Here is a 21,462-nt window from a genome sequence, read left to right as displayed (position 1 = left end):
ATGCGAAATAGTGCATTCAGATCTCTTTCGACCATGCTCAGGTTTTTCTTTCCATCTCTCGTGCTTGGTTTGTTTGTTGTGGGGACGTAATGAGTTGTTGCGACCAGAAAGTGAAGCGTCGTTGCCTCGATTTGCACCGTGAGCAAAATATAATGAGAAATGATATTTTTAATGTTAGTACGTAAGCCAGTGCATATTTGGGATGATGTGATACACATAAAAAAAAAAAATTAATTTTTTTTAAATAATATATTTATTTATTTTTTTTTTAAAAAATGCACGAGAATTACACACTCTATATATTCAAATATGATTTCCCATCTTTTTTTCATCATCTCTCTTATAGGTGCATAAATTCTTACTAACATAAAATCTTAGATTCAAAATTTGAATTCAGTATTTTTGCTTTTGAAAAATTTAAATTGATAGGAAGAGAGAAATTTAATGAAAAATTCTACACACCAACTTCCATCTTATTATATAAAATGTGACACATTTATCACTATTAAATAATTTTTTATTTGATAATTCTTAATTTATCATTTAATGGTGATAAATGTACTACATTTTACGTACGGAAATGAAAGTGAGATGATAGTGTGATATATAACATTTCTCAAATTTATTTATATTTTATTTTAACAAACACAATCTTAGATTTAGGCTTCGTTTGGAACCATAATTTCTCTTAACTCATCTTAATTCATCATTACAACTTTTTCAAATCCCAACACAAAATATAATAAATAATTTAACTTTTTCAAATTCTAAAATAATAATAATAATAATAAATAATATTCTAACAATATTTTATTATCTCAACTCACTTCAACATCCAAACGCAACCTTAGAGAGAGAAAAGACAACCAAACTACATATCATCGTCAGATGAGGGCGATGCCTTGGACAATCATTGCATCGGCAATAACCTGATTAGCAGCCTGAGATGGATGGACGTTATCCCAAAACACATATTGAGTCGCATTAGAACAAGTTCCTGGTGACTTCGGATTGCACAAGGCTGATGCTGTCTCCAATGTTCCCTTTCCACAGCAGCTTTTCCTTGCTTCCACAAAACCTGCAAAAACATAAGAGCAGAAGTTGATTACCATTTATTCCTTGAAGTATTCCATGTATTTATCCACCATCCATACTCTTCCAAATCGGTTGAAGAACATGATCTTTACCATATTTTGAAGGGGATCGAACAAGATCATAGATAGGCGTAAAAATGTCAAAGACCACAATTTTCAGACCAGGAAGTTGCTTTTGGAGATTTGCTGCAGAGGAGTTCATCTTCTTATTGAATCCTCGAGCAGCGGTATTGATAGTAGAGACGCATCCCTTCTCATTAAATTTGAATAAGTTGAATGCAAAAGGAAAGCAACCCAATGGAGCGAGTGAACTCACACCAAGTTTCCTGGCTCCCAGGCCATACAGTTCCTGTTTTTCATCAGAGCAGCCAGCTCACTTTAGCAACTAAATATATGTATTTTTTTTAGTTTGCCCAGAACTTGAAATTTCAGTAACAACAATGATGTACCTTCACAAATCTTGAGAATGAGCCAACAAGGAACGAGGAGTACTCATCTGGAGTATGAGCTTTTCTGACTGAAGGATTGATGTAGTAATTCTGGAGAAAGTCTCCACTACCTGCACTCAAAATATATATTGCATCCTTGAGGATGGCTGCTGCTTTCTTACTACCAGCCACCTTTGTTAACCTAGTCTTGTATTCTTTGAAGTATTCCAGCTGCTGAGACAACGTGATTGCATGCTGCCACAAGAGTTCACTTGTTTCAATAAATCATAACCTTATAACCAAGGGCTTAGATACAAAATGAGTGGCATAACATGAAATTGTTTACATGAAGGATCGTTGGTTTCTCATCGTAACCCGCGGCAGCTGAAGCAAAGTTTGCTCCAATTAGAAGGTTCTTCCCTGATGCCTGTGGGCTAAGATATGCTGGAGGATAAGTCTTAAAGCCCAGAGCTTCAGCTGCAAAAGGGTCGTTTAAATTAGACAATCTGATCCATGTGTAGGCATTTTAGCATTGATGCTTTGTACTCACCAGTTATATCAGTGGTTATTTTACCATTGCAAAACCTCCCTGTAGGCTGATGATTGACAAAGTCCCTCCCATATGGAGGGTAATTAGCCTTGAAAAAAGTACGGAGATTGTTATTGTTGCCCACGTCTACAGCAGAGTCCCCGAATGTTATGATTGCTGGTACAATCTGTGTTGATTCTTGACCATTTCCGATTCCTAACAACGCATATGATAACACCAAAAGCAGTACTTTTTTGGAATAGATAGTCATCTTCTGCGTCGCCGTCGGCATTGGTATAAGACAGTCTTTCAGTTGGGAATAGACCTTATAAGGAGTACCAAATAGTTAACAACCCAATTCAAGCTGGGCCATGAAGGAAGAAAACAGATGCAAGTTGAGAATACGCATTAAATGAGTCATGTCTTCTCAAATTAAATGAGAAGTTAAAGTAGCATTGAAATTAGCTTACAGTTCTTGTCGTACATCTGACCTAACACCCAAATTTCCGTAGAAATTCTGTTGATTGTGCGTGTGTTTTGAGATTTTTCTTGTTGCTCACACGTTGAAGAGATAAAAGGATTGTGAATTTACAGTTATTAATGGCTAAACGTAAGGTGCGGTAGTTGGGTGTTGGCTTTATTGGTGCGCGAGTTATTGCGATGGTTGCAGAGCCATCCTGCTTGGTTTTGATCACATCGACAACCATGAAAGGGATGATCTGATTTACAGTATATTTAAATGAAAGATCGATGGAAAATCAAGAAATATTGGTAACATCGAGTATCTATAACGATCCCAATAATTTTGATCATGCCTGGTGGGAAGACAAGGGAAATCAAAGAGTTCAGAATCTGGAACTAATTATGCAGATAACAACTTAGCCACACCAATGATTTGAAGAACTTGAAAGAAGAGATTAATAAAGTCATTAGTGATGTTGGAATTCAAAAGGGGATTTGCCCTTTCAATTGTTGTTTATAAGTACTTGGAATTTGAGTCTCCAACCATGGTGGGTGGAGGGATGGGCCAGTCATGCGTCCTTGCTTGTATATTGGAGACAATTGTTCGTGGTACTGCATTAAGCATTCTTTTACCAAACTTGGAAAAATGTCAGTTTCAGGTGACATGTTCATGTTTTGGATGAAAAGCACATTTCAATCCAAGTGGTTTCATATTTGAATCTTGAGGAGGCACTAGCCTCATTTGCATTCAAAATCTATTTCAATTCATTTTATCTTATCATTACAATTTTTTTAAATTCTCATACAAAATATAATAAATAATTCAACTTTTTTAAATCTTAAAATAATTTTATCAAATTTTCACATAAAATATAATAAATAATTCAACTTTTATTCTACTATTCATAAATCATCTCAATCCATCTTAACTCATCTCATCCCTGAATCCTAACCTCTGTTAGTCAAAAATTTAATGATGGACATGATAGAAATGGACCAAATGGTTATCAACTTCTCTGTTCTTATCCATTGGTTGGTAATGGGGGGTTGGTTCAATGCCATAAATTCAGTCCCCTGGCCCTGGGGCTCCAAGAATTAAAATGTTTAATGAACATTCGCCATCACCCTCCCATTGCCGTTCAGCTTTTCAGAGAGAGAGAGAGAGAGAGAGAGATGTGTATATGCATGGTTGGTGCTATTCGAAATTTTATCATTAGGCTAAAAAATAAATTCGAAATATTTCTAATTATTACAGATGCGTTTGAGTTACAATGAAAAGTACGACAAGCGTTAAAGCAATAACTTGATTTTTCAAATAAATGAGTTTATTACAACACAAAATGATATAGTTTTAGTGAAGGAATTTGTATTGGAATATTATAAAATGTTATAGTTTTTTTATTTATTTTTGTCATTCTAAAGTCTTTACACTATGCAATATTTAAATAATATTATTTAATCTGTAAGATTCAAATTTTAAAATTTATTTTTTAATTCAAACTATATCACATGTATATTCAGAATATAGGAGAGATACTAGAATATAATTATTCTTTTAACAATATGGAGGTGGCTCTCTCTCTCTCTCACATGTTCTTTAGTTTTTACGTTTATTTTTATAATTTCTTTCAACTCATTTCATTTTATTTTATCTCATCTAATTATTATAATTTTCTTAAATTCTCACATAAAATAAAATAAATAATTTAACTTTTCAAATCTTAAAATAAAAATAATATTAAAAATTATATATTTTAATAATATTTTATTCAACTTTTAATTTTAATTTCAAATAATCTTACCTTATAAAAAAAACTTAAAATATAGTCTCTTAAGTTGTAAAAGATTGAAAAAGGGAAATGCTTTTCCCACGTAAGGTGGTTACCGATTGTATTTTCTTATTTTTTTATTTTTAGTTTTTTACTTAATTGTTAAGTAATTATTTTAAAATGACTTTATATTTTTTATTTGTTTTAAAAAATATTTCATGAATTGAAAAAAATGTTTGAAAAATAAAGAAGAAAAAAGACAAAAACGTTTTTAACTATTCGGTGGTTGGTTTCGGTAGAGCGAGAGTAGCACCGTCCTTCAAAAATAGCCCAGCGAGGGAATAAATTAACGCGCTCACTTTAAGGCTTTGTTTGGATTATCAATCTATCTCAATTCATCTCAATTCATTCTTATAATTTTTTTAAATTTCAACATGAAATATAATAAACAATTTAACTTTTTTAAATCTCAAGTAATAATAATATTAAAAAATAATATTTTATAAACTCAACACATTCCAAACATCTAAACTCAACCTAAAAGACCATCTTTCACCTACTTCCTTTTCCAAAGCATAAAAATGAAACTTTTTACATTTTAAATGAATTCCTTATGCCACGTTAACCTTCTGAAAACAAAAATGCTAGAGTGACTGAATATTGGTTCTCGATTGGGTCTTGATTAATTTTTTATTTATATATATTTTTTTACTTATGATTAAAAAATTATTTTTTTATTAATGTTGTGATTTAAAAAAAATTAAAAATATAAAAAAAATCAAAGAAAAAAAATCAATTTTTTTTTGTTCTTCTCGAAAAAGGTCTCGTGCTAGCACTGCCCTTCGGAAAAACTTGTGGGCAATAATACATTTTTAATTACTTTATAATTTATTTTACAATCTATTCTTCAGGGAAACTAGTTTCGCATAACTACTTTCCATTTTAATGAGTTGTAAAATGGTGGTAGCTTATTAATTTTTAATAATGATATATCTACTACTTTTTTTTTTTTTTTCAACAACCAATTAGACAATAAATGAATGGATTATGGAATCAATAGCATCCAGTTATAAAACAAAAGTAAGTTAATATCTTTTATGTAACATAAAGAGTACTTTATTAAAATTATTAATGTAAATATGATTTTTAATAACTTAATAAAAAAGTAATGATACATGTATAATATTTTTATAATTTTTTATACAACCATATTTTAAATTGATGATATTTTTGTAAAACAAAATTAATTTTGTAAGTTATTTTTATAAAAATATTTTTCGTTTAAAATATAATTTTTTAAAGAGTTGTAAAAAGATATGTATATGTATAATTTTTCTTAATAAGAATATGTCGTAGTTTGAATTACGTAAATATGAAATTAATTCATAATAAGTGCTATAATCACAAAAAAATATCATAAAAAATAAATATACGAACTGATATTAGAAATTCATAATAACACACACCCATTACCAATTAAAACAGAGATGCAAACATGAGACAAGGAGATTGCTTTTTTGTTACAGACTAAAAACTCTCGACCATATATAGGTTGTTTCGTAACTACCTAGCAAGGGCAGCAATGTCTGATTCAAGGTCAACAGGGATTGCTTCTAGTGAAATTCCTGAAGTCCTGCCCTCGGTATTGAACCTTTGACTTCTTCCATGAGCCATCACAAGTTCCAAACATTCCTTTAGTTCTATCAATACCTGACTCATGTCTGGTCTTTGGATTGCAGTAGCCAATGTGCAAGACATGGCTATCTCCACAGCTTTCCAGGCAGAATTAGTGTTAAACTCTCCTTCTAACCTTGGGTCAACAATGTTTTGAATATCCCCCCTTTCTATCATAGGAATAACCCAGTCAAGTATGTGAGTATCTTCCATAGAGCCTCTTATTATTGCAGGGCGACCAGAGATCAACTCAAACAAAATTATCCCAAAGCTATAGACGTCACTTTTTTTATTGACTTTTCCTGTTGCATGAGATCTGTACATGATGAAACACAAGTGACTGTATAAATACAAGAAGCTCATAGCTTGAATTAATGCTGCTAGTTGTTAGTTCCACTATACATCCTTGCTGCATGCCTTTAGTAAGATTATGTTGATTGCATGAATTTTAAGTAATAGCTGTTTGCATCCTGGTGCTTTGTGCAGCTATCATGGTGAAGAAAGTGAGCTGTTCATCCAAATTCTAATAGGCTGTATACTTCGGAAAATATTGGTATTTCAAATATTTGCATATTGATTTAAGTCGTAAATTGTAATAAAAGAAGCAATTTGAATCAGTAGGTCCAAACCCTTACCGAGGGTCGAGGTATCCAAATGTGCCAGCTGGGCGAGTTGTTACATGAGAGTCACTGTCAGTTGAGAATGCTCTAGAAAGCCCAAAATCAGCTATCTTGGCTTGCATGTGATCATTTAATAAAATGTTGGAAGGTTTCAAATCTCTGTGGATTATAGATGGCCTGCAACCATTATGTAGATACTCCAGCCCTGCAACTCCGCCAATAAATCACTGTTAACTTATTCAAGCAAAAACAACAAACTGAAATGCAAAGACATTGAAGATTAGTAATCATGTAGTCGGTATAGAAAAAAAATTCATGTAGTTGATTTGTTTGCAAACCATGTGCTGCATCCACTGCAATGTGAAGTCTCTTATTCCAACTTAAGATGTTTGCATTTGTCCCTGCAACCAAAATATATGTTGGGTTTTTATTGAAAACAGCCATGCTTTTGGAATAATCGTGCAAGAATAATAATTTTTGTGGTTTTCATCAACCATAAACATCCTAATCCTATTTGTATCAATTGGCAATGAAAGCAAAGCCATGGTAAAATTTGGTCAAACTTAGGCTGGCCAGTAGGTACCCCATCCTTACCCCTTTTGTTTGATTTAATTGGTCTGGTGTCTTGGCTGTGTATCCCAGAAAAATTAGAGGGCCTGCTGATTTTTTTTAGGAATGTCATCATCATCTCTCTCTCTCTCTCTCTCTCTCTCCACATTATGTTATGATCGTCCCATAGGTTCTTCACAAAGCACAAGACCAATTTGACATTTCGTGGTTGGTGGTCACTTGTTTGATTATAGGAGTGGGCAATATGGGAATGACTACCAGAAATGATTTTTCGAGCATTCGTATGGGAGCCTTGAACACAACATTGTAAATACCTGATAAATGCTGGAGCAGATTGCCATTAGCCATGTACTCATATATGAGTGCTTTGTTTCCACCCTCATCACAGTATCCAACAAGAGAAACCAAGTTTTGATGATGAACTATTGTTAGGAGTTGTGCCTACAGTTTGAAATGGCACTCCATTCTTAGTTGGATGAAATCCTAGTTTTTGTAACTTTCAAGTAATTGAAGAGACTGGATGCAGTATTAAATCCGACCTCTGCTTGAAATTCCTTGTACCCTTGGTTTGATGAAGGACGGAGAAACTTAACTGCAACTTTAGTGTCTTCTTCCAGCATGCCAAGGTACACATTTCCAAACCCACCTCCTCCAATAATTGTTTTGAAGTCATTGGTTATACTCACAACTTCAGAATAACTATATTGCCGACTCTTCGTTTTGATGTTTGATTTGGCAACCATACCTACAGCTAGCAAAGTGACAATAAGAACCGAAACATGCACAAATCTACCTAAAATATACGAGGTTTGCATGGGATTACTCAAACCTATTTCATCTCACACCATATCATTACACCTCACTCCCTTCTGTTATTAGGATAAAATCATATGCAATGACCTGTTACCAATCTCCAGATTGGTTTGTCCGTTTTAGTTTGTCACGGAATAGTTTTGAACGACCCTAATTATGCAAGTCTCATATTAGGTGAGTGAATTATGATAGGGTTGCAGGAATGCCAATTCCCAAATTGGTTTTTTACTACATGGAACTTCGCTTGTATAAATGATTCTAAGGAGCTCTAATTGTAATATTGACTAGTCTTTTTGAAGTACAAATACAAATATGATTAACACTTTCCTTTGGTTGTTACAATGGGTGTCTGACTTCACCTAGTAACATTGTGTAGTGTTGGAGCATTGTAGTGCAAACTGGACTAATTGGAAATTTAAGCAGATTGTAACTCCTGGAATGGTTAAGTCCAACATTGGGTAAATAAAGTTTTGATAGAATTGTATGGGACAAATCCGACATTTGTTCTTTATTATGTGGAACATCTAACTTCCTAAATGATTTCAATGGGTCTCAGTTATAATATTGATAGTCATTACTCTTGTGCTGAAAGTTGGATTACATGCTTAATTGCCTAATTTTTCAAGATATGTTGCCTATCTGTTTAAGGTCAACATGGGCTTAAGATGGCATGAAGTGGTCTCTTTTTGAATTGCATGAACTGAAGATTTTCAAAATAGGTGCTTTTACAAAACAAGAAGAGAGTTAGATTACAAGGTTGTGGAGAGAAGGGGATAATTAGATTCTCAATCTATAGAACTTTATGGAGACAATGATTATTAATCTCAATCCTGACAAGGATCTGTTTCGTTGAAAGCATAAAACCATGTATGGCCTTGCTAAGAACTTGATGGATATAATTCAGTTTTTTTAACCAGATGTATAATTTCCATTCATGATCGTGTGTTTGGTCACAATGACCTCTGGTGAGAAACCAATTAGCATTTGCTTTATTTAATTCAATTTCTATTGTTTGTTTCTAGATTCTAGAGGCTTCAGTGTATCACAGGAAAAATAATCGAGAAGTACTACTTCTCTGGTAAACAAGCTCACCTCTATGTATACGCTTTCAAGATGGTCTTTTTCTTGATCTTGGGTTGAGAAGCTATAAAACCGGAACCGTTAGGTTCCCTTTTTTTATTGTATTTTATTTCTTGCATTACAACGTTTGTTTGGGGAGTTTAATGAGATCTCCCACCCCCTCCTTTAATGTTTATTTTTAGTTAATGCTGCAAGAAAATAACTCACCTCTATGAATTGCAATGACAATCACATAAGTAGAAAATTAAAAAAGGACTACCACCTTGTCTTTTCCTTCTATATATAGCCAGAGCACTAAAGATGAGCAGAAGGACCAACACTGCTGCTATAGATGATGCAACAAGTGGAATAACAAAGTCCTTTTTCTTCCTCCTCTTGCATGAAGTTGGCGGACAAAGGTCTGGATTTTCATCGAGCCTTGCACAATGAGAATCAAGATAAGAGTCAGGGTAAGTAAGTTATTAACTATGGATGATGCTGCCATCATCCAGTAAGAACTTTTTTTTTTATTAGTAGATGCAATCAGATTTATATAGCAATGAACAAAGAATGTTTGCTTTCTGTAGTATTTTCCATGTGCAGCTAGCAGTTGTAAAGGGGAAAGAACAAGAAAACGAAACAAATGGATAAAGTTAAATTAGCACAAGTAACTTAACAAATAAAAGATTGAAAGTAGGAAGATACGCTAACCTCAGCATCAATTTCCCATCCCTAGACTTCTCCAGAAGCGCCTCAGGAACTATACCTGTGAGATTATTTCCTCTTAAATCACTGCAAAGATGGTGTTCAGTAAATCACCGCAATTTCTTCCCAGAAAGTCATGTTGGCAATATTTAGATCAAATCTCAGCAACTTACAGGGTGCTTAAATTTGGCAATTGTGCCAAAAGTTCAGGTAGTGGACCAGTTAAGTCATTATATGACAAGTCCCTGAAACAAAGGGGTGGCAACATTTTGGATGAATTGTTGTATCCATAGATGATAAGCTAAACTATACTTTTCTGTTCTTGACAATTTCATACAGTTGCATGGTTTGCATATAAGTATAAACTTCACAAGTAAAAGTTCATCTCTATCGAATTCCACAAATACTCGATCCAAGCATTAACACCTTCAGCAATTTAGGGATTCATCTACCAATTGGTAATCTCATGCAGGCCGGTGGTTTTCTTGTGCCTGCTGGTGTCTAGCTTGCTAAACTATAGTAGCTGAATTCTAAATATCAATCACAATTCAAATTAAGACTCACAAGGACTGCATCGCTTGGAGACTGGAGAATGAAGCTGATATCTCTCCGGTCAAATTGCTTGAGCTCAAGTTCCTGTATGTAATTTTGAAAAAAGGAAGAGTTATTGCCATTTTTTTTGAAAAGTTTCAAAACTTGCAAAATTATTTTCATGCAATCAGTTGGCCCCCATTTGCATGATAAGTTCAGTTGAATATAGGAAATCGTTACAGACATTTCAATGGGGTCTTTTTCACTGAGCCATTTCCTAGCTGGACACATCATATTATCATATCAGCTAATATGAAAGTTGATGCCCCCAGAGTGGAGGATTTTCTTTCCCTTTGGGTGAAAATTGCTTGAAATCATATAGCATGCCTCAGACAAGTTTTGATGTTTCGGAAACACGCTTACAGTGAGATGATCCTTGGCGGGTTGTCGTTACTGCAGTTCAATCCATCCCATGAGTATTCACTTGGTGCACATGGGTCGCCTTGCCAGTTTCTAGTCATTCTGTACAGTTTCTTGATTTCTATGATGGCTTCAACTAATGTTTAATGTCAAACAGGAATTAGAAGAAGAGAATTCAAAAGGAAAGACGGAAGAGAGAAACATGAAATATAAATGCAGCATGAAAGGCTCATCTAATTGGCAGAGAACCAACGAAGAGAAGAAAACATACCATCGTCTGCGACAGTTGGTTGATTTGGTTGCTCTATTAATGCAAAAGTCTCGAAGCCGTTGAGGATTGGAGGGAGCTGAGTTCCCTTGGCCGCATTTATTGAAAAGTTAAGCCACATTCCTCTAATTGGCAGAGAAGTTCGGGCTATGGTTTGTGGGTTTAGATAATCAAGTTTGACAGATTCTGTCAGGTTTGTCTCGGCGTTCAAGTTGATAGTCAATTCCCTCTGCTGACCTAGTTCAAGCTTCTCAATCTCCGCAAAATGAAAGTAAACAGAACATTTAGAATTTGAGCATTGTTCCCTTGTCTCATCATCTGGGGAGTATCTCAAGGGAATGCTCGCGTTCTGTGTTTTGGCAGCGGTCATCAACACTGCATTTGGTATTTTATAGGCATTATCACTGCTATGGGTGTAATTGCTCGCATTGGTTTCAATTTGAATCCAATCCTTCGATGAAAAAGGCCACCAGAAGCGATCATAGACATCTTCAGGATACCTAATTGGGTTGGAAGAATTTAGTTTCAGATTTGGTCAAAGAACCGAACAAGCAAGGAATAAGAAATGAAAAAATTCTTCTTATCACTAACTATTCACTATCCCACACTTCACATCTTATGAAAAATACTCCACACCTTATAAAAAATATTCTTACATCTTATAAAAAAAATTATAAGTGTAAAGTATGAAAGTGAATAGTAATTTATGTAAGAGTTCTATTTGAACTCTATGTCCCACTCACCCATATCTGATAGAGTTTTAAATAGTTGTTAGAGTTATAATGAGATTGAAACTCCTAAGAGATAAGATTAACTCTTGATTTCTAATTATAGTCAAACTCAAAGACTTAGATTTCATGATGGCCAGAAATCTATAAATAGCACTGAGGGGTTAAAGGGTTCTCACCTACAACATTAGAGTACCTCTAGCCATCGGGAGACACTAGTGAGGCCAAGTTGCTAGGGTGATCCTTCTCTCATAACCAGATTTATTTCTTCATCAAACAGATGAAAAAATGTACATCTTTTACTGCTGTTGTTTATTATTGTGGATCATAGAAAATCAAAGATCCATTTATTAATGTTCATGTTAAAATATTTAACATGTGGTATCAGAGCTTCAGGTTGTAAATTTTTTATAATCTCAATAAAATATACAATATTTGATTTCATATGTATTTTCGCATCTGTGATTTTATCATGCTAAAGAATAAAAGATTTGACTTCTTTATCTGAAAGAAAAATTACGATATACTCAATTTTATTGTTTGTTTTTCAAAAATCTAAGCGATACACATTCATTAATGTATTCGGTTTCCAGTGCATCTATCTCTTCCTTTGCCGTACTGCATATCAACTTTATTTTGGTTTTATTCCATGCTTTCTCTGTGTATTTTTTACGTTGATTGCGCATTGGAAAAAATGTTGTATTGTATCTGTGTTGGGTAAAGGGGTTGAGAAACCGTCGTGAATGTATGTTGGTGGAGCCGCTATGTGTCGGCAGCATGCGGCGTAAGGTGGCCTTGTCACCTTGTAGGTAAAGAAGCGGCGCAGAGGAGCTATGTAGTCCCGAATCGGCGCTGCCCTGCCCGATTGTGAAACCCATCGTGGGTAAAGGACTGTCGACGCTGGGATGAGGCTGAGAACCTCCTCCACGATTTCTATATAGCGGCGGCGCAGAGGGCTCCAAAGTCCAGTTGCCGCCGTAGTGAAGTTAATAAAAAAAAAAAAAAGGGAAACCGTGAGTGGAGTGGACCTCGGCGGCGGGAGGATCTGGGAACGCCATGCCGTCTCTTCCTCGCTGGTGACGTCCACCATCGCACCAAACCGAAGGAAATGTGGCGCTGCATGGAAAAGAGGTGCGGTGCTGGAAGCTTGGAAAATGTCTTAGGGAAGAAGAAGAAGAAACCGTGAGGGTTTTCTTCTGATTTGTAATGGGCTTGGGCCGTGGGCCTTGGCCCAGCCTGAGAGAAAGGCCAATCTCGGAAAAGAATTAAAAAAAAAAAATCTGAAATTTTAATTTCCTTTTATATGCATGTTATTATTGTTAAAAACATGTATTAAAGTTTATTAAATTTTCTATACATGTTATTATTAGTATATACATGTATTAAATTAAATTTTATGCATGTTATTGTTGTTAAATACATGTATTAAATTTTATTAAATGTCATATGCATGTTATTATTGTTAAATACATGTATTAAATCTTTTATACATGTTATTATTAAATATATGTATGAATTGTTTATTTTGGCTCTCGTTATCATGCCATGTATATTTGTTTGTCTAATATGGGGCAAATGATTTACATCAAAATTAAAGAAAAGATTGGTTGCCTAAAAGTATAAGATTTTTTTAATTTTAGTGAAAAATCATTAAACTCCATAGTAAGGTGGATAAAGTTGGAGTGAACAATTTATGTGTCAAGATCTATTCCCAAAGGAGGGTTTTGATGACATTACTAGTTCATTCATTAAAGTAAAAGTTGGGGTGAATAATTTGTATGCCAGAGTTTACTCCCAAAGGAGAATTCTGGTGATACAGATTGTTCATTCATATAATTTAAAGTTGGAAGGAACACTATGTATGCCTGAGATTACTCCTAAAGGAGAATTCTGGTGATACAACTAGTTCATTCATATAATTTAAAGTTGGAAGGAACACTATGTATGCCAGAGTTTACTCCCAAAGGAGAATTCTGGTGATACAGGTAGTTCATCCATATAATTTAAAATTGGAGGAAACACTTTGTATGTCAGAGTTTACTCTCAGAGAAGAATTCTGATGATACAACTAGTTCATCCACATAATTTAATACTGGTGAGAACACTTTGTGTATTAAGATCTACACCCAAAGGAGAGTCTTGATGACACTATTAGTTCATCCATAATTGATTAAATTCTGATTATTGTTTCTGAGTGTCGAACTCAAAGCATTAATGTGATTAAAATGCTTTTCTTGCAATAAGTATACGAATATTTTACAATGTTTTCTATACGGAATTGACTCTAGTATAGAGAAAGATGAGCAAGTCAAATTTATACTACGAGTTTTAGACCCTGGTTTATCCATTTTAAATCTTAACATCAATTATTATTGAGAATAGTGATAAGGGTCAGAAAAGTACAATGTTTTAGAATATTGGATTAATTACTATATATCAAACCATAGGAATTTCTTAGTTTTGTACATAATGGTCTACTTCAGATGCATTATTATTTCATTAAATTAATGAGGTATGAAAAATTTGGTTGCATGATTGCTAGATAGATACAAATTTATTTTGCTAATTTGTGTGAAAAATCATTTGTATCTTTTGGGAAATGAAAGAAATGATGGTGATGAAAATATAAGAACTGTGTCAATTGAAGGTTGAAAGAAACAATGACATATGAATGTTTAGGTGCCGTAAGCATGAGACATGATTCGAAAGGAAGAGTAAACCGTTTTTTTATATAAGTTTCGAATAAGATCTGATACATATTTATACAATCTTTTTATATTGAACTTGAGTGCAAATGTTCATATGTATTCTGTCTGTATAAATTTCGAATCAGATCTTATACATGTTTATATATTTTCATTAGATTAAACTCGAGTACAAATGTTCAAATTTCAAATTGTTTCAAAATGCCATTTATGTTTGTTCTATTTTTCCTTCCAATAAAAATTTTTTGTCATTCCTTCGTATTAGCGTTTTTGTTTAAAGTTTTTACTTGTGAGGCATGTATTGGAATCAAATGAAAAATGATTTATGAAAACTTTTTTCAATTTATGGCATAGAGTTTGAAACATAATTTGTGACATAAAAGTTTGGAGAATATCTCCAAGAAGAGTTGTAGAGATTAGTAAATAAAATATTTTCCGCATTTAAGTTTTCTAATCTTAGGATATGTATTGATTTCTATAAAAGGAAAACAAATCAAACATATCAAGAAAAGATGGTACAAGGAATATAAAGTTTCTTGAAATAATGCATATAGACGCATATAAATCTTTTCTCTATAATGTTTGATAGATATAAATATTTCATTACATTCATAGATGATTTTCATGGTATGAATGATATCTATCTGCTACATGAGAAGTCTCAAGTCATTAGTAATTCTTGAAGCACTTCTCATGGGGAGGAAATGCAGTTAGGTAGAAAGGTAAAAATCATCAAATTGAATTGAAGTAATGAGTGCTAGAAAAAAAAATATAATGAGTCAGGTTCTAATCTTGACCTTTTTTTGTAACTTCTTGAAAAGATCTATAGTAAAATTATTAAAGAAAATTGTATATATCTTAAATTGTGTTCCTAGTGAGTAGTCTCAAAGACTTTTGAGTTGTGGAACTTGATTTAAGACTTATACATGTATAAATAGTCAATTTAAAGTAAGGTTTTACAATCCAAATGAAAGAAAGTTGGACTGTATAATAGTTAATGAGTACATTATTAATTATTCATGGAGATCCAAATGATTTAGGTTGTATTGTCTCTATTCATAGTTTTGATTTTGAGAAAATTAAAATGTTCGATTCCTTATGGTTGGCAAAAATCAGTGGGAGTATAGAAACTAGAGATGTGATTGTTGTAAAGTGTATTTTTGTATTTCGAAAATGCTTGTAGTCTATTTTATGATTATTTTAATGATAACATGGAATAACAAACAAAAGATAATCTACCTCATCAGAGAAATAACACTGAAGAATTGGCCATGGAGACATCAGAACAGGTAATCTCATATGATTTTCTTGATTTGTTTTTTGGTTAGATTGCGTGGTGTATTTTCAAAATTTGAATTTAACATAGCAATAAATGAAGGTTTGTATATGTTTTCACAAATTATAGAAATAAGTAATTTTATAAAAGATCGATGCATAAAAGAGTGATTGAAATCTATGAATCAATGTAAAGTCTGTAATTTCTTCTAAATTGTCTGAAATGTATAAAAGTCGAATGTAAATGGGTGTTGGAGATAAAACCCTGACTTTAAAAGGCAATGTTGAATGATATAAAGTCAGACTTATAATCAAGGATTCTACTCAGAAATGAGCATTGATTAGAAAGAGATTTCTAATAAACTTGAAAGAAACTAATTAAGAATCACTATGGCATGAGTAGCTCATTATGGTCTAGAGTTACATCAAAGAGATGTGAAAACAATTGTAGAATGAAAGTATGAAGTCTACAAGAAACGAATAAAATGATTAGTTAAAAGAGGTAACAGATTTTCTTGGTATCTGGAATTTGATAAAACCAATATTGTTTTGGAATTATTGTTAATGTATATACCCGTAAGTCAGTGGGAGTATATTTGTATTTATGGTCATGCATGTATATGACTTTTAGCAAGTATGAATTATGATTTGTAGTATGGTATTAAAGTTATGTCTCTAAGGAACTTTAAAAATGAAATTATGAACGAGACATCTTTTGTAACTGAGATTGAATTTAATACCAAAACGATGAGTGTTAAGATTGTCTCAGTATAGTTGCATAGAGTTTTGGAAGATTTTACATGAAGAGTTGTTGTACAATAGATGCTTTAAAAAATAAAATGTGACATACTCAGTATTTTACATTGTCCTCGAAATGATTAAGTTGTTAAGAAAATTTTGTATATGATTATTATAATAAATTTGATGATTGCACAAACTTGTATAAGGTTGAAGGTCAGTTTTTCAGTTGACATTTTTGGTTGTTGCCAAAGTAACTCAATGATGTTTGACCCAAAAGTTGTGAAAATAGTGCAATGTTATTTGCAAGAAATTAAAGACTATATTGTTGCTTTAAGAAGAACTGATACTCTTAAAGTAACTGTATATTCAGACCCTATTTTGTAGAATTATTCTAATAATACAATTATGGTTATGTATTTTGCTATCTAGTAGAGTTATTTTATGAGGAAAATCTCTTACTACTTCATTTGCAATAGGGACTGAGTTTGTGGTATGTTTTGAGGCCACAATGTATGGTATCTGACTGAGGAAATTTATCCTAGAACTTGGAATTGTCGACTTATAGCCAAGCCGCTAAGAAAGTATTGCAAGAATTCTTCAGAATATTTTTCTCTGAATGATAAGTATTTAATGAAAATTTAAATACATAAGTGTTAAGGAGAAAGTATAGAAACAAATATGCCCATAACAATAGTGTGTTAATGATTATACTTTAAGGGACATGTTGAAAAGATGGGTCATATGCTTATACCCATGATGTGAACATGTGAAAGAGACCATTGATATGATGAGTATTTTGTTACTGGAAATTGAATGATATCTATTATGGTTGTTTCTGTTTTCTTGTCTTTCCACTTTATATGTACATTAAATGATGTGGATGAATGATGACAAGATAATGTCAACAATAGACATGAATTGGAACCTACGGCATTATAGCATTAGCCTTAATTATCCCAATCAAAGATCATGTTAAATTAAGTTACTGATATTGTGGTACATGGAAGGGAATTTGTTGATTATATAACAGAGGACCGCCATGACTCGCATTAGTATCTAGTTTGACATTGATATTACGAGACTCGTGAAATGTAAATTAAGCTATGAAAAATTTCAGGAAATAAATTTGCGCAGTATGGTTAATTTCCTGTAATAAACTCATGAACGAAAAATATCATTTATGGACGTATGGGCCAAGTGAGAGAATGTAAGAGTTCTATTTGAACTCTATGTCCCACTCACCCATATCTGATAGAGTTTTAAATAGTTGTTAGAGTTATAATGAGATTGAAACTCCTAAGAGATAAGATTAACTCTTGATTTCTAATTATAGTCAAACTCAAAGACTTAGATTTCATGATGGCCAGAAATCTATAAATAGTACTGAGGGGTTAAAGGGTTCTCACCTACAACATTAGAGTGCCTCTAGCTATCGGGGAGACACTAGTGAGGCCAAGTTGCTAGGGTAATCCTTCTCTCATAGCCAGATTTATTTCTTCATTAAACAGATGAAGAAAGATACGTCTTTTACTGCTGTTGTTTATTATTGTGGATCATAAAAAATTAAAAATCCATTTATTAATGTTCATGTTAAGATATTTAACAATTTATGCATAGAATTTCTCGTAAGAAAAGTAACGTTGATTTGTTTGTTAATTTTATCATTCTCAATCACTGACTATTGCATTTCAAGTGGTCTCGACGGTCAATCATTTAAAATGTACCTAAATTGAGTGGAGATTATAATAAAACTGAAGACAAAAAGAACGACATTTTCCAACTGATCAGGATAGTAAGACTGACTTACCTCATCATTGGTCCACTTCCGCCGACATCATATCGCCTAATGCTTGCAAGTGCCTCCCCGCTTTCGGTTCGATAAATGGAATTCTCCAAACGCCGCAGTTCCAAAGCAGAAATGAAGGGTATCCCACGGCCAATGTTCACAAGACAGACATCTATGAAATCCGTCGTGGGAACATGAATAATCCCACGAGTCAAAGGCAGGTCGGTTAAATTCACCGTTATCCATTTATTAACACCAAGATGTAGGTCAAATGTTGGGTACTGATTTTTTCCATCATAATTCCCGTATAAGAATCTAGCTCTGATTATGTAGGGGTTGTTTCTGGCTTGATCCGGTCTCAGGGTGTAACAATTCCTCTTTCCTTGAGGGAAACTTCTCAAGGTTTTTAGCAGCTGTTCAGAATTTCCAGACACAGTCGCAGTTATTCCGGTATCTATAAATTCTTTATCTGAGACATAAGTAATGCCATTTTCAATTGAATCTTCAGTGCTGCCACAGTCGATGCTGATGAAGCCTTGAACATTGTCAAAAAATGAAAGCAGGGAGAATTAGATAAATATATATATATATATATATATATATATAAATATAAGCCATGAATATGACAATCAGACTGGCGCAATAAATCTAGGAGAGACAACTCTCTCTCTCTCTCCATTTAGACGGAAAACTGATGCGAATAAAAAAAAAAAAAAAGAGCAAAGCTCTGAAAAGCAACCCGTCTAGATTATAAATGTGATATTAGAACCCAAAAAATAACAATCCCCATGTCTCGCTTCCATTGCATGCAACAAGTTCTTAGCAAGTTAGCATGCAAAAATAAATAAATAAATAAAAATAAAAAAGAAAGAAAGAAAGAAGTAGGTTCACAAAGCTGTCAAGATTAATAATATATATATGTACTTCTAGTACCTGGGATTTCAGCAAGTTTTCTTCCTGCATGATCTAGTTTTGAGTTGCCCAGAATGGCAATTGCTAGAACAAAGAAAATTAGCCACGCTTTCAAAACCAAAACCGAGTCCGTTGCACCATCCATGTCGGTTTTTCTTACCAAGGAGCATCAGGGTTTCCCCATGAATTTCTCTGCCTCTTCCCTTCACTCTCATGTACGAATTAAACAAGCTTATAACGTTATTTCTGTGGCAAAAAACCTGAGTAGACAATAGCATTTGGTTCAAATGAAGGCTCCTTAGCGTAATTAAGGAGCTAGCTAGCTATGCGCTGGAGGTTGACGTACGGATGTTGATACCAAACCTTGACTTTGGGTTGTTTTCATATTACAAAAATAAAATAAAAGACTCCCCATCGTTTGACTTACAGAGATTTCGTTATGACTCGGTGTATTTAGAGAGTATTTTACCGTATCTTATTTTATTATTATAATTTTTTAAAATTTTTATATAAAATATAATAAATATTTTATTTTTTTTAAATTTTAATTTTAATTTTTTAAATAATAATAATATTAAAAAATAATATTTTATTTAACTTATAACTTTCATTTAAAATTATTCAATATCATCTCACTGTCCAAATTGACCGAGCTCAATTAAACCTCTCCAAAGACAAAACTGCTTTTATTCCAACTCACTTATGGTGGAGGGAAAATCTTATTACAAAGGACTTAAAACTGATCACCTCAAGAATAGAAAACAGAACACAGTATATCCTTCCTACCAAGACAAACAAATCAAGAGAAATGATACCTGCAGTTGTGAATGTGCAAGTGTCGTGCAGTCGTTTTGAAAAAAATGAATAAATATAAGACCCACATAAAAAGAAATTAATTTTTTAATTATAGATCCTACTATTTTTCAAAACGACTGTACGTCATTTACGCATTCCATGACTGCAAGCAGAATTACTCACAAATCAATTACCAAACTACACTCCCTTCCTAATATACGGAATACCCATCTTATCAGTTCGTATCAATCCCCGAAGACTACTAGGAATATTATCAGTCAACTGCCATGAAGCATAGAACTCCTCTGAACCCAATCTTGCAGGGAAATCTGTAGGAGAATTTCCTTCTCTATACACATGCTGAATGATGAATGTCATGTCCCGTAGCATAGGAAGCAAATCATCCCAGTAATCTTCAAGGTACCAAATTAGGGCACGTAGTTCTTTTGAGCCAGTTCACCACCGTGCTAGAATCTAATTCTATCTCCACCTGTAACAAAACCAGCCGACGAAGATTCACCCCATGAAACAGAGCCATGAACTCTGCCACATTACTGGAGCAGTGACCAATAAAATTTTAAAATTTTAAAATTCAACGGGATGTATCTAGTTAAATTTTAACAAGATAAAATTGTAAGAGCACATTATTTATAAAAAAGGAAAATGCTAAATGTATTTACGAAAGATTTATTAAAAAATTTACTTCTCTACGTGTTAACTATTGATATGCTGAAAATTATAATATAAATTTAAAATTTGGATTTAAAAAGAAACTGATAAAATAAGTCTTTGTATATAAAAGTGTAGGTAAAAATTGTAATTAGTATAGGAAGAACTACTCTTATAAATATACCCTCGATTTAAAACATAATCGTAAAGTTATTATAAAAGATTGTATCTATTACTAAAAGAAAAATAGTGTTTCTCAGTGCTGAAAATCGCCAGAAATAACCCTTAAAATCGCCGGATTTGATCTTTCTTGGCGATTTTTACTGCGCCACATGTTCGTCGTAATTGTCCACTCAATTATAAGTTAAACCAGCGAACATAAAAAATCTCCGTAAATAGATACTTTTTTTGGCGATTTTTTTTCCATTGCAATTATTGAAAAAATCGGTGAAAAAAGATTTCTCGTTTAATTTTAAATCGGTGAGAAAAGTCAATTGCGGCGATATATCTCGTCGCAAAGAGTGAAAAGCGTTTATTGCAGTGGAAAAAATCGCCGCAAAACGTAATAGTTAATTTCTCCATTAGCATTTTCCAGACTCATATTTTTTTCAGCACTCAAAAAATCGCTGGAAACAGTTTTTTCTGACAATTTTGAAAGAAAAAATCATTGCAAAAGGCCACTTTTGCAATTGCAATGATTAATGAACCGTCGTAACAATTTTTTTAATATACTGGCAAATTTTTTTGTCGCAAAAAGTAAAAAATCGCTACAAAAGACTACTTTAATATTTGCGACAAATACGTCCGTCGTAAAAAGTAGAAAAATCACTACAACAGATCAATTTCAAATTTTTATGTAAAAAAATTACGACAATATAAAAATCGCTGCAATTAAAGGCTTTATACGGC

The 21,462-nt window shown here is 33.0% G+C and overlaps 2 protein-coding genes across 2 annotated transcripts; both read right to left on the bottom strand.

Moving 5' to 3' along the window:
- Positions 1-658: 658 nt before the first annotated feature.
- Positions 659-2,378, bottom strand: LOC109007872 (GDSL esterase/lipase APG-like). The gene is made up of 5 exons (XM_018987742.2): positions 2,073-2,378; positions 1,869-1,999; positions 1,544-1,777; positions 1,188-1,443; positions 659-1,078 (listed from the first exon to the last, which is right to left on the bottom strand). The coding sequence occupies exons 1-5, from the start codon at positions 2,341-2,343 to the stop codon at positions 885-887; spliced, it is 1,086 nt and encodes a 361-aa protein (XP_018843287.1). The 5' UTR covers positions 2,344-2,378; the 3' UTR covers positions 659-884.
- A 3,371-nt stretch (positions 2,379-5,749) lies between these two features.
- On the bottom strand, positions 5,750-19,286 carry LOC109007819 (putative leucine-rich repeat receptor-like serine/threonine-protein kinase At2g19230). Its single transcript, XM_018987670.2, has 13 exons — positions 19,111-19,286; positions 18,199-18,712; positions 10,946-11,442; positions 10,678-10,810; positions 10,288-10,359; positions 9,897-9,968; positions 9,730-9,810; positions 9,302-9,456; positions 7,686-7,891; positions 7,461-7,587; positions 6,915-6,977; positions 6,592-6,781; positions 5,750-6,272 (listed from the first exon to the last, which is right to left on the bottom strand). The coding sequence occupies exons 1-13, from the start codon at positions 19,232-19,234 to the stop codon at positions 5,846-5,848; spliced, it is 2,661 nt and encodes an 886-aa protein (XP_018843215.1). The 5' UTR covers positions 19,235-19,286; the 3' UTR covers positions 5,750-5,845.
- Positions 19,287-21,462: the final 2,176 nt, after the last annotated feature.

The sequence above is a fragment of the Juglans regia genome, chromosome 12 (genome assembly GCF_001411555.2).
Source record: "Juglans regia cultivar Chandler chromosome 12, Walnut 2.0, whole genome shotgun sequence".
In the NCBI taxonomy this organism is placed as follows: Eukaryota; Viridiplantae; Streptophyta; class Magnoliopsida; order Fagales; family Juglandaceae; genus Juglans; species Juglans regia.
This window is presented reverse-complemented; position numbering and strand designations above follow the sequence as displayed.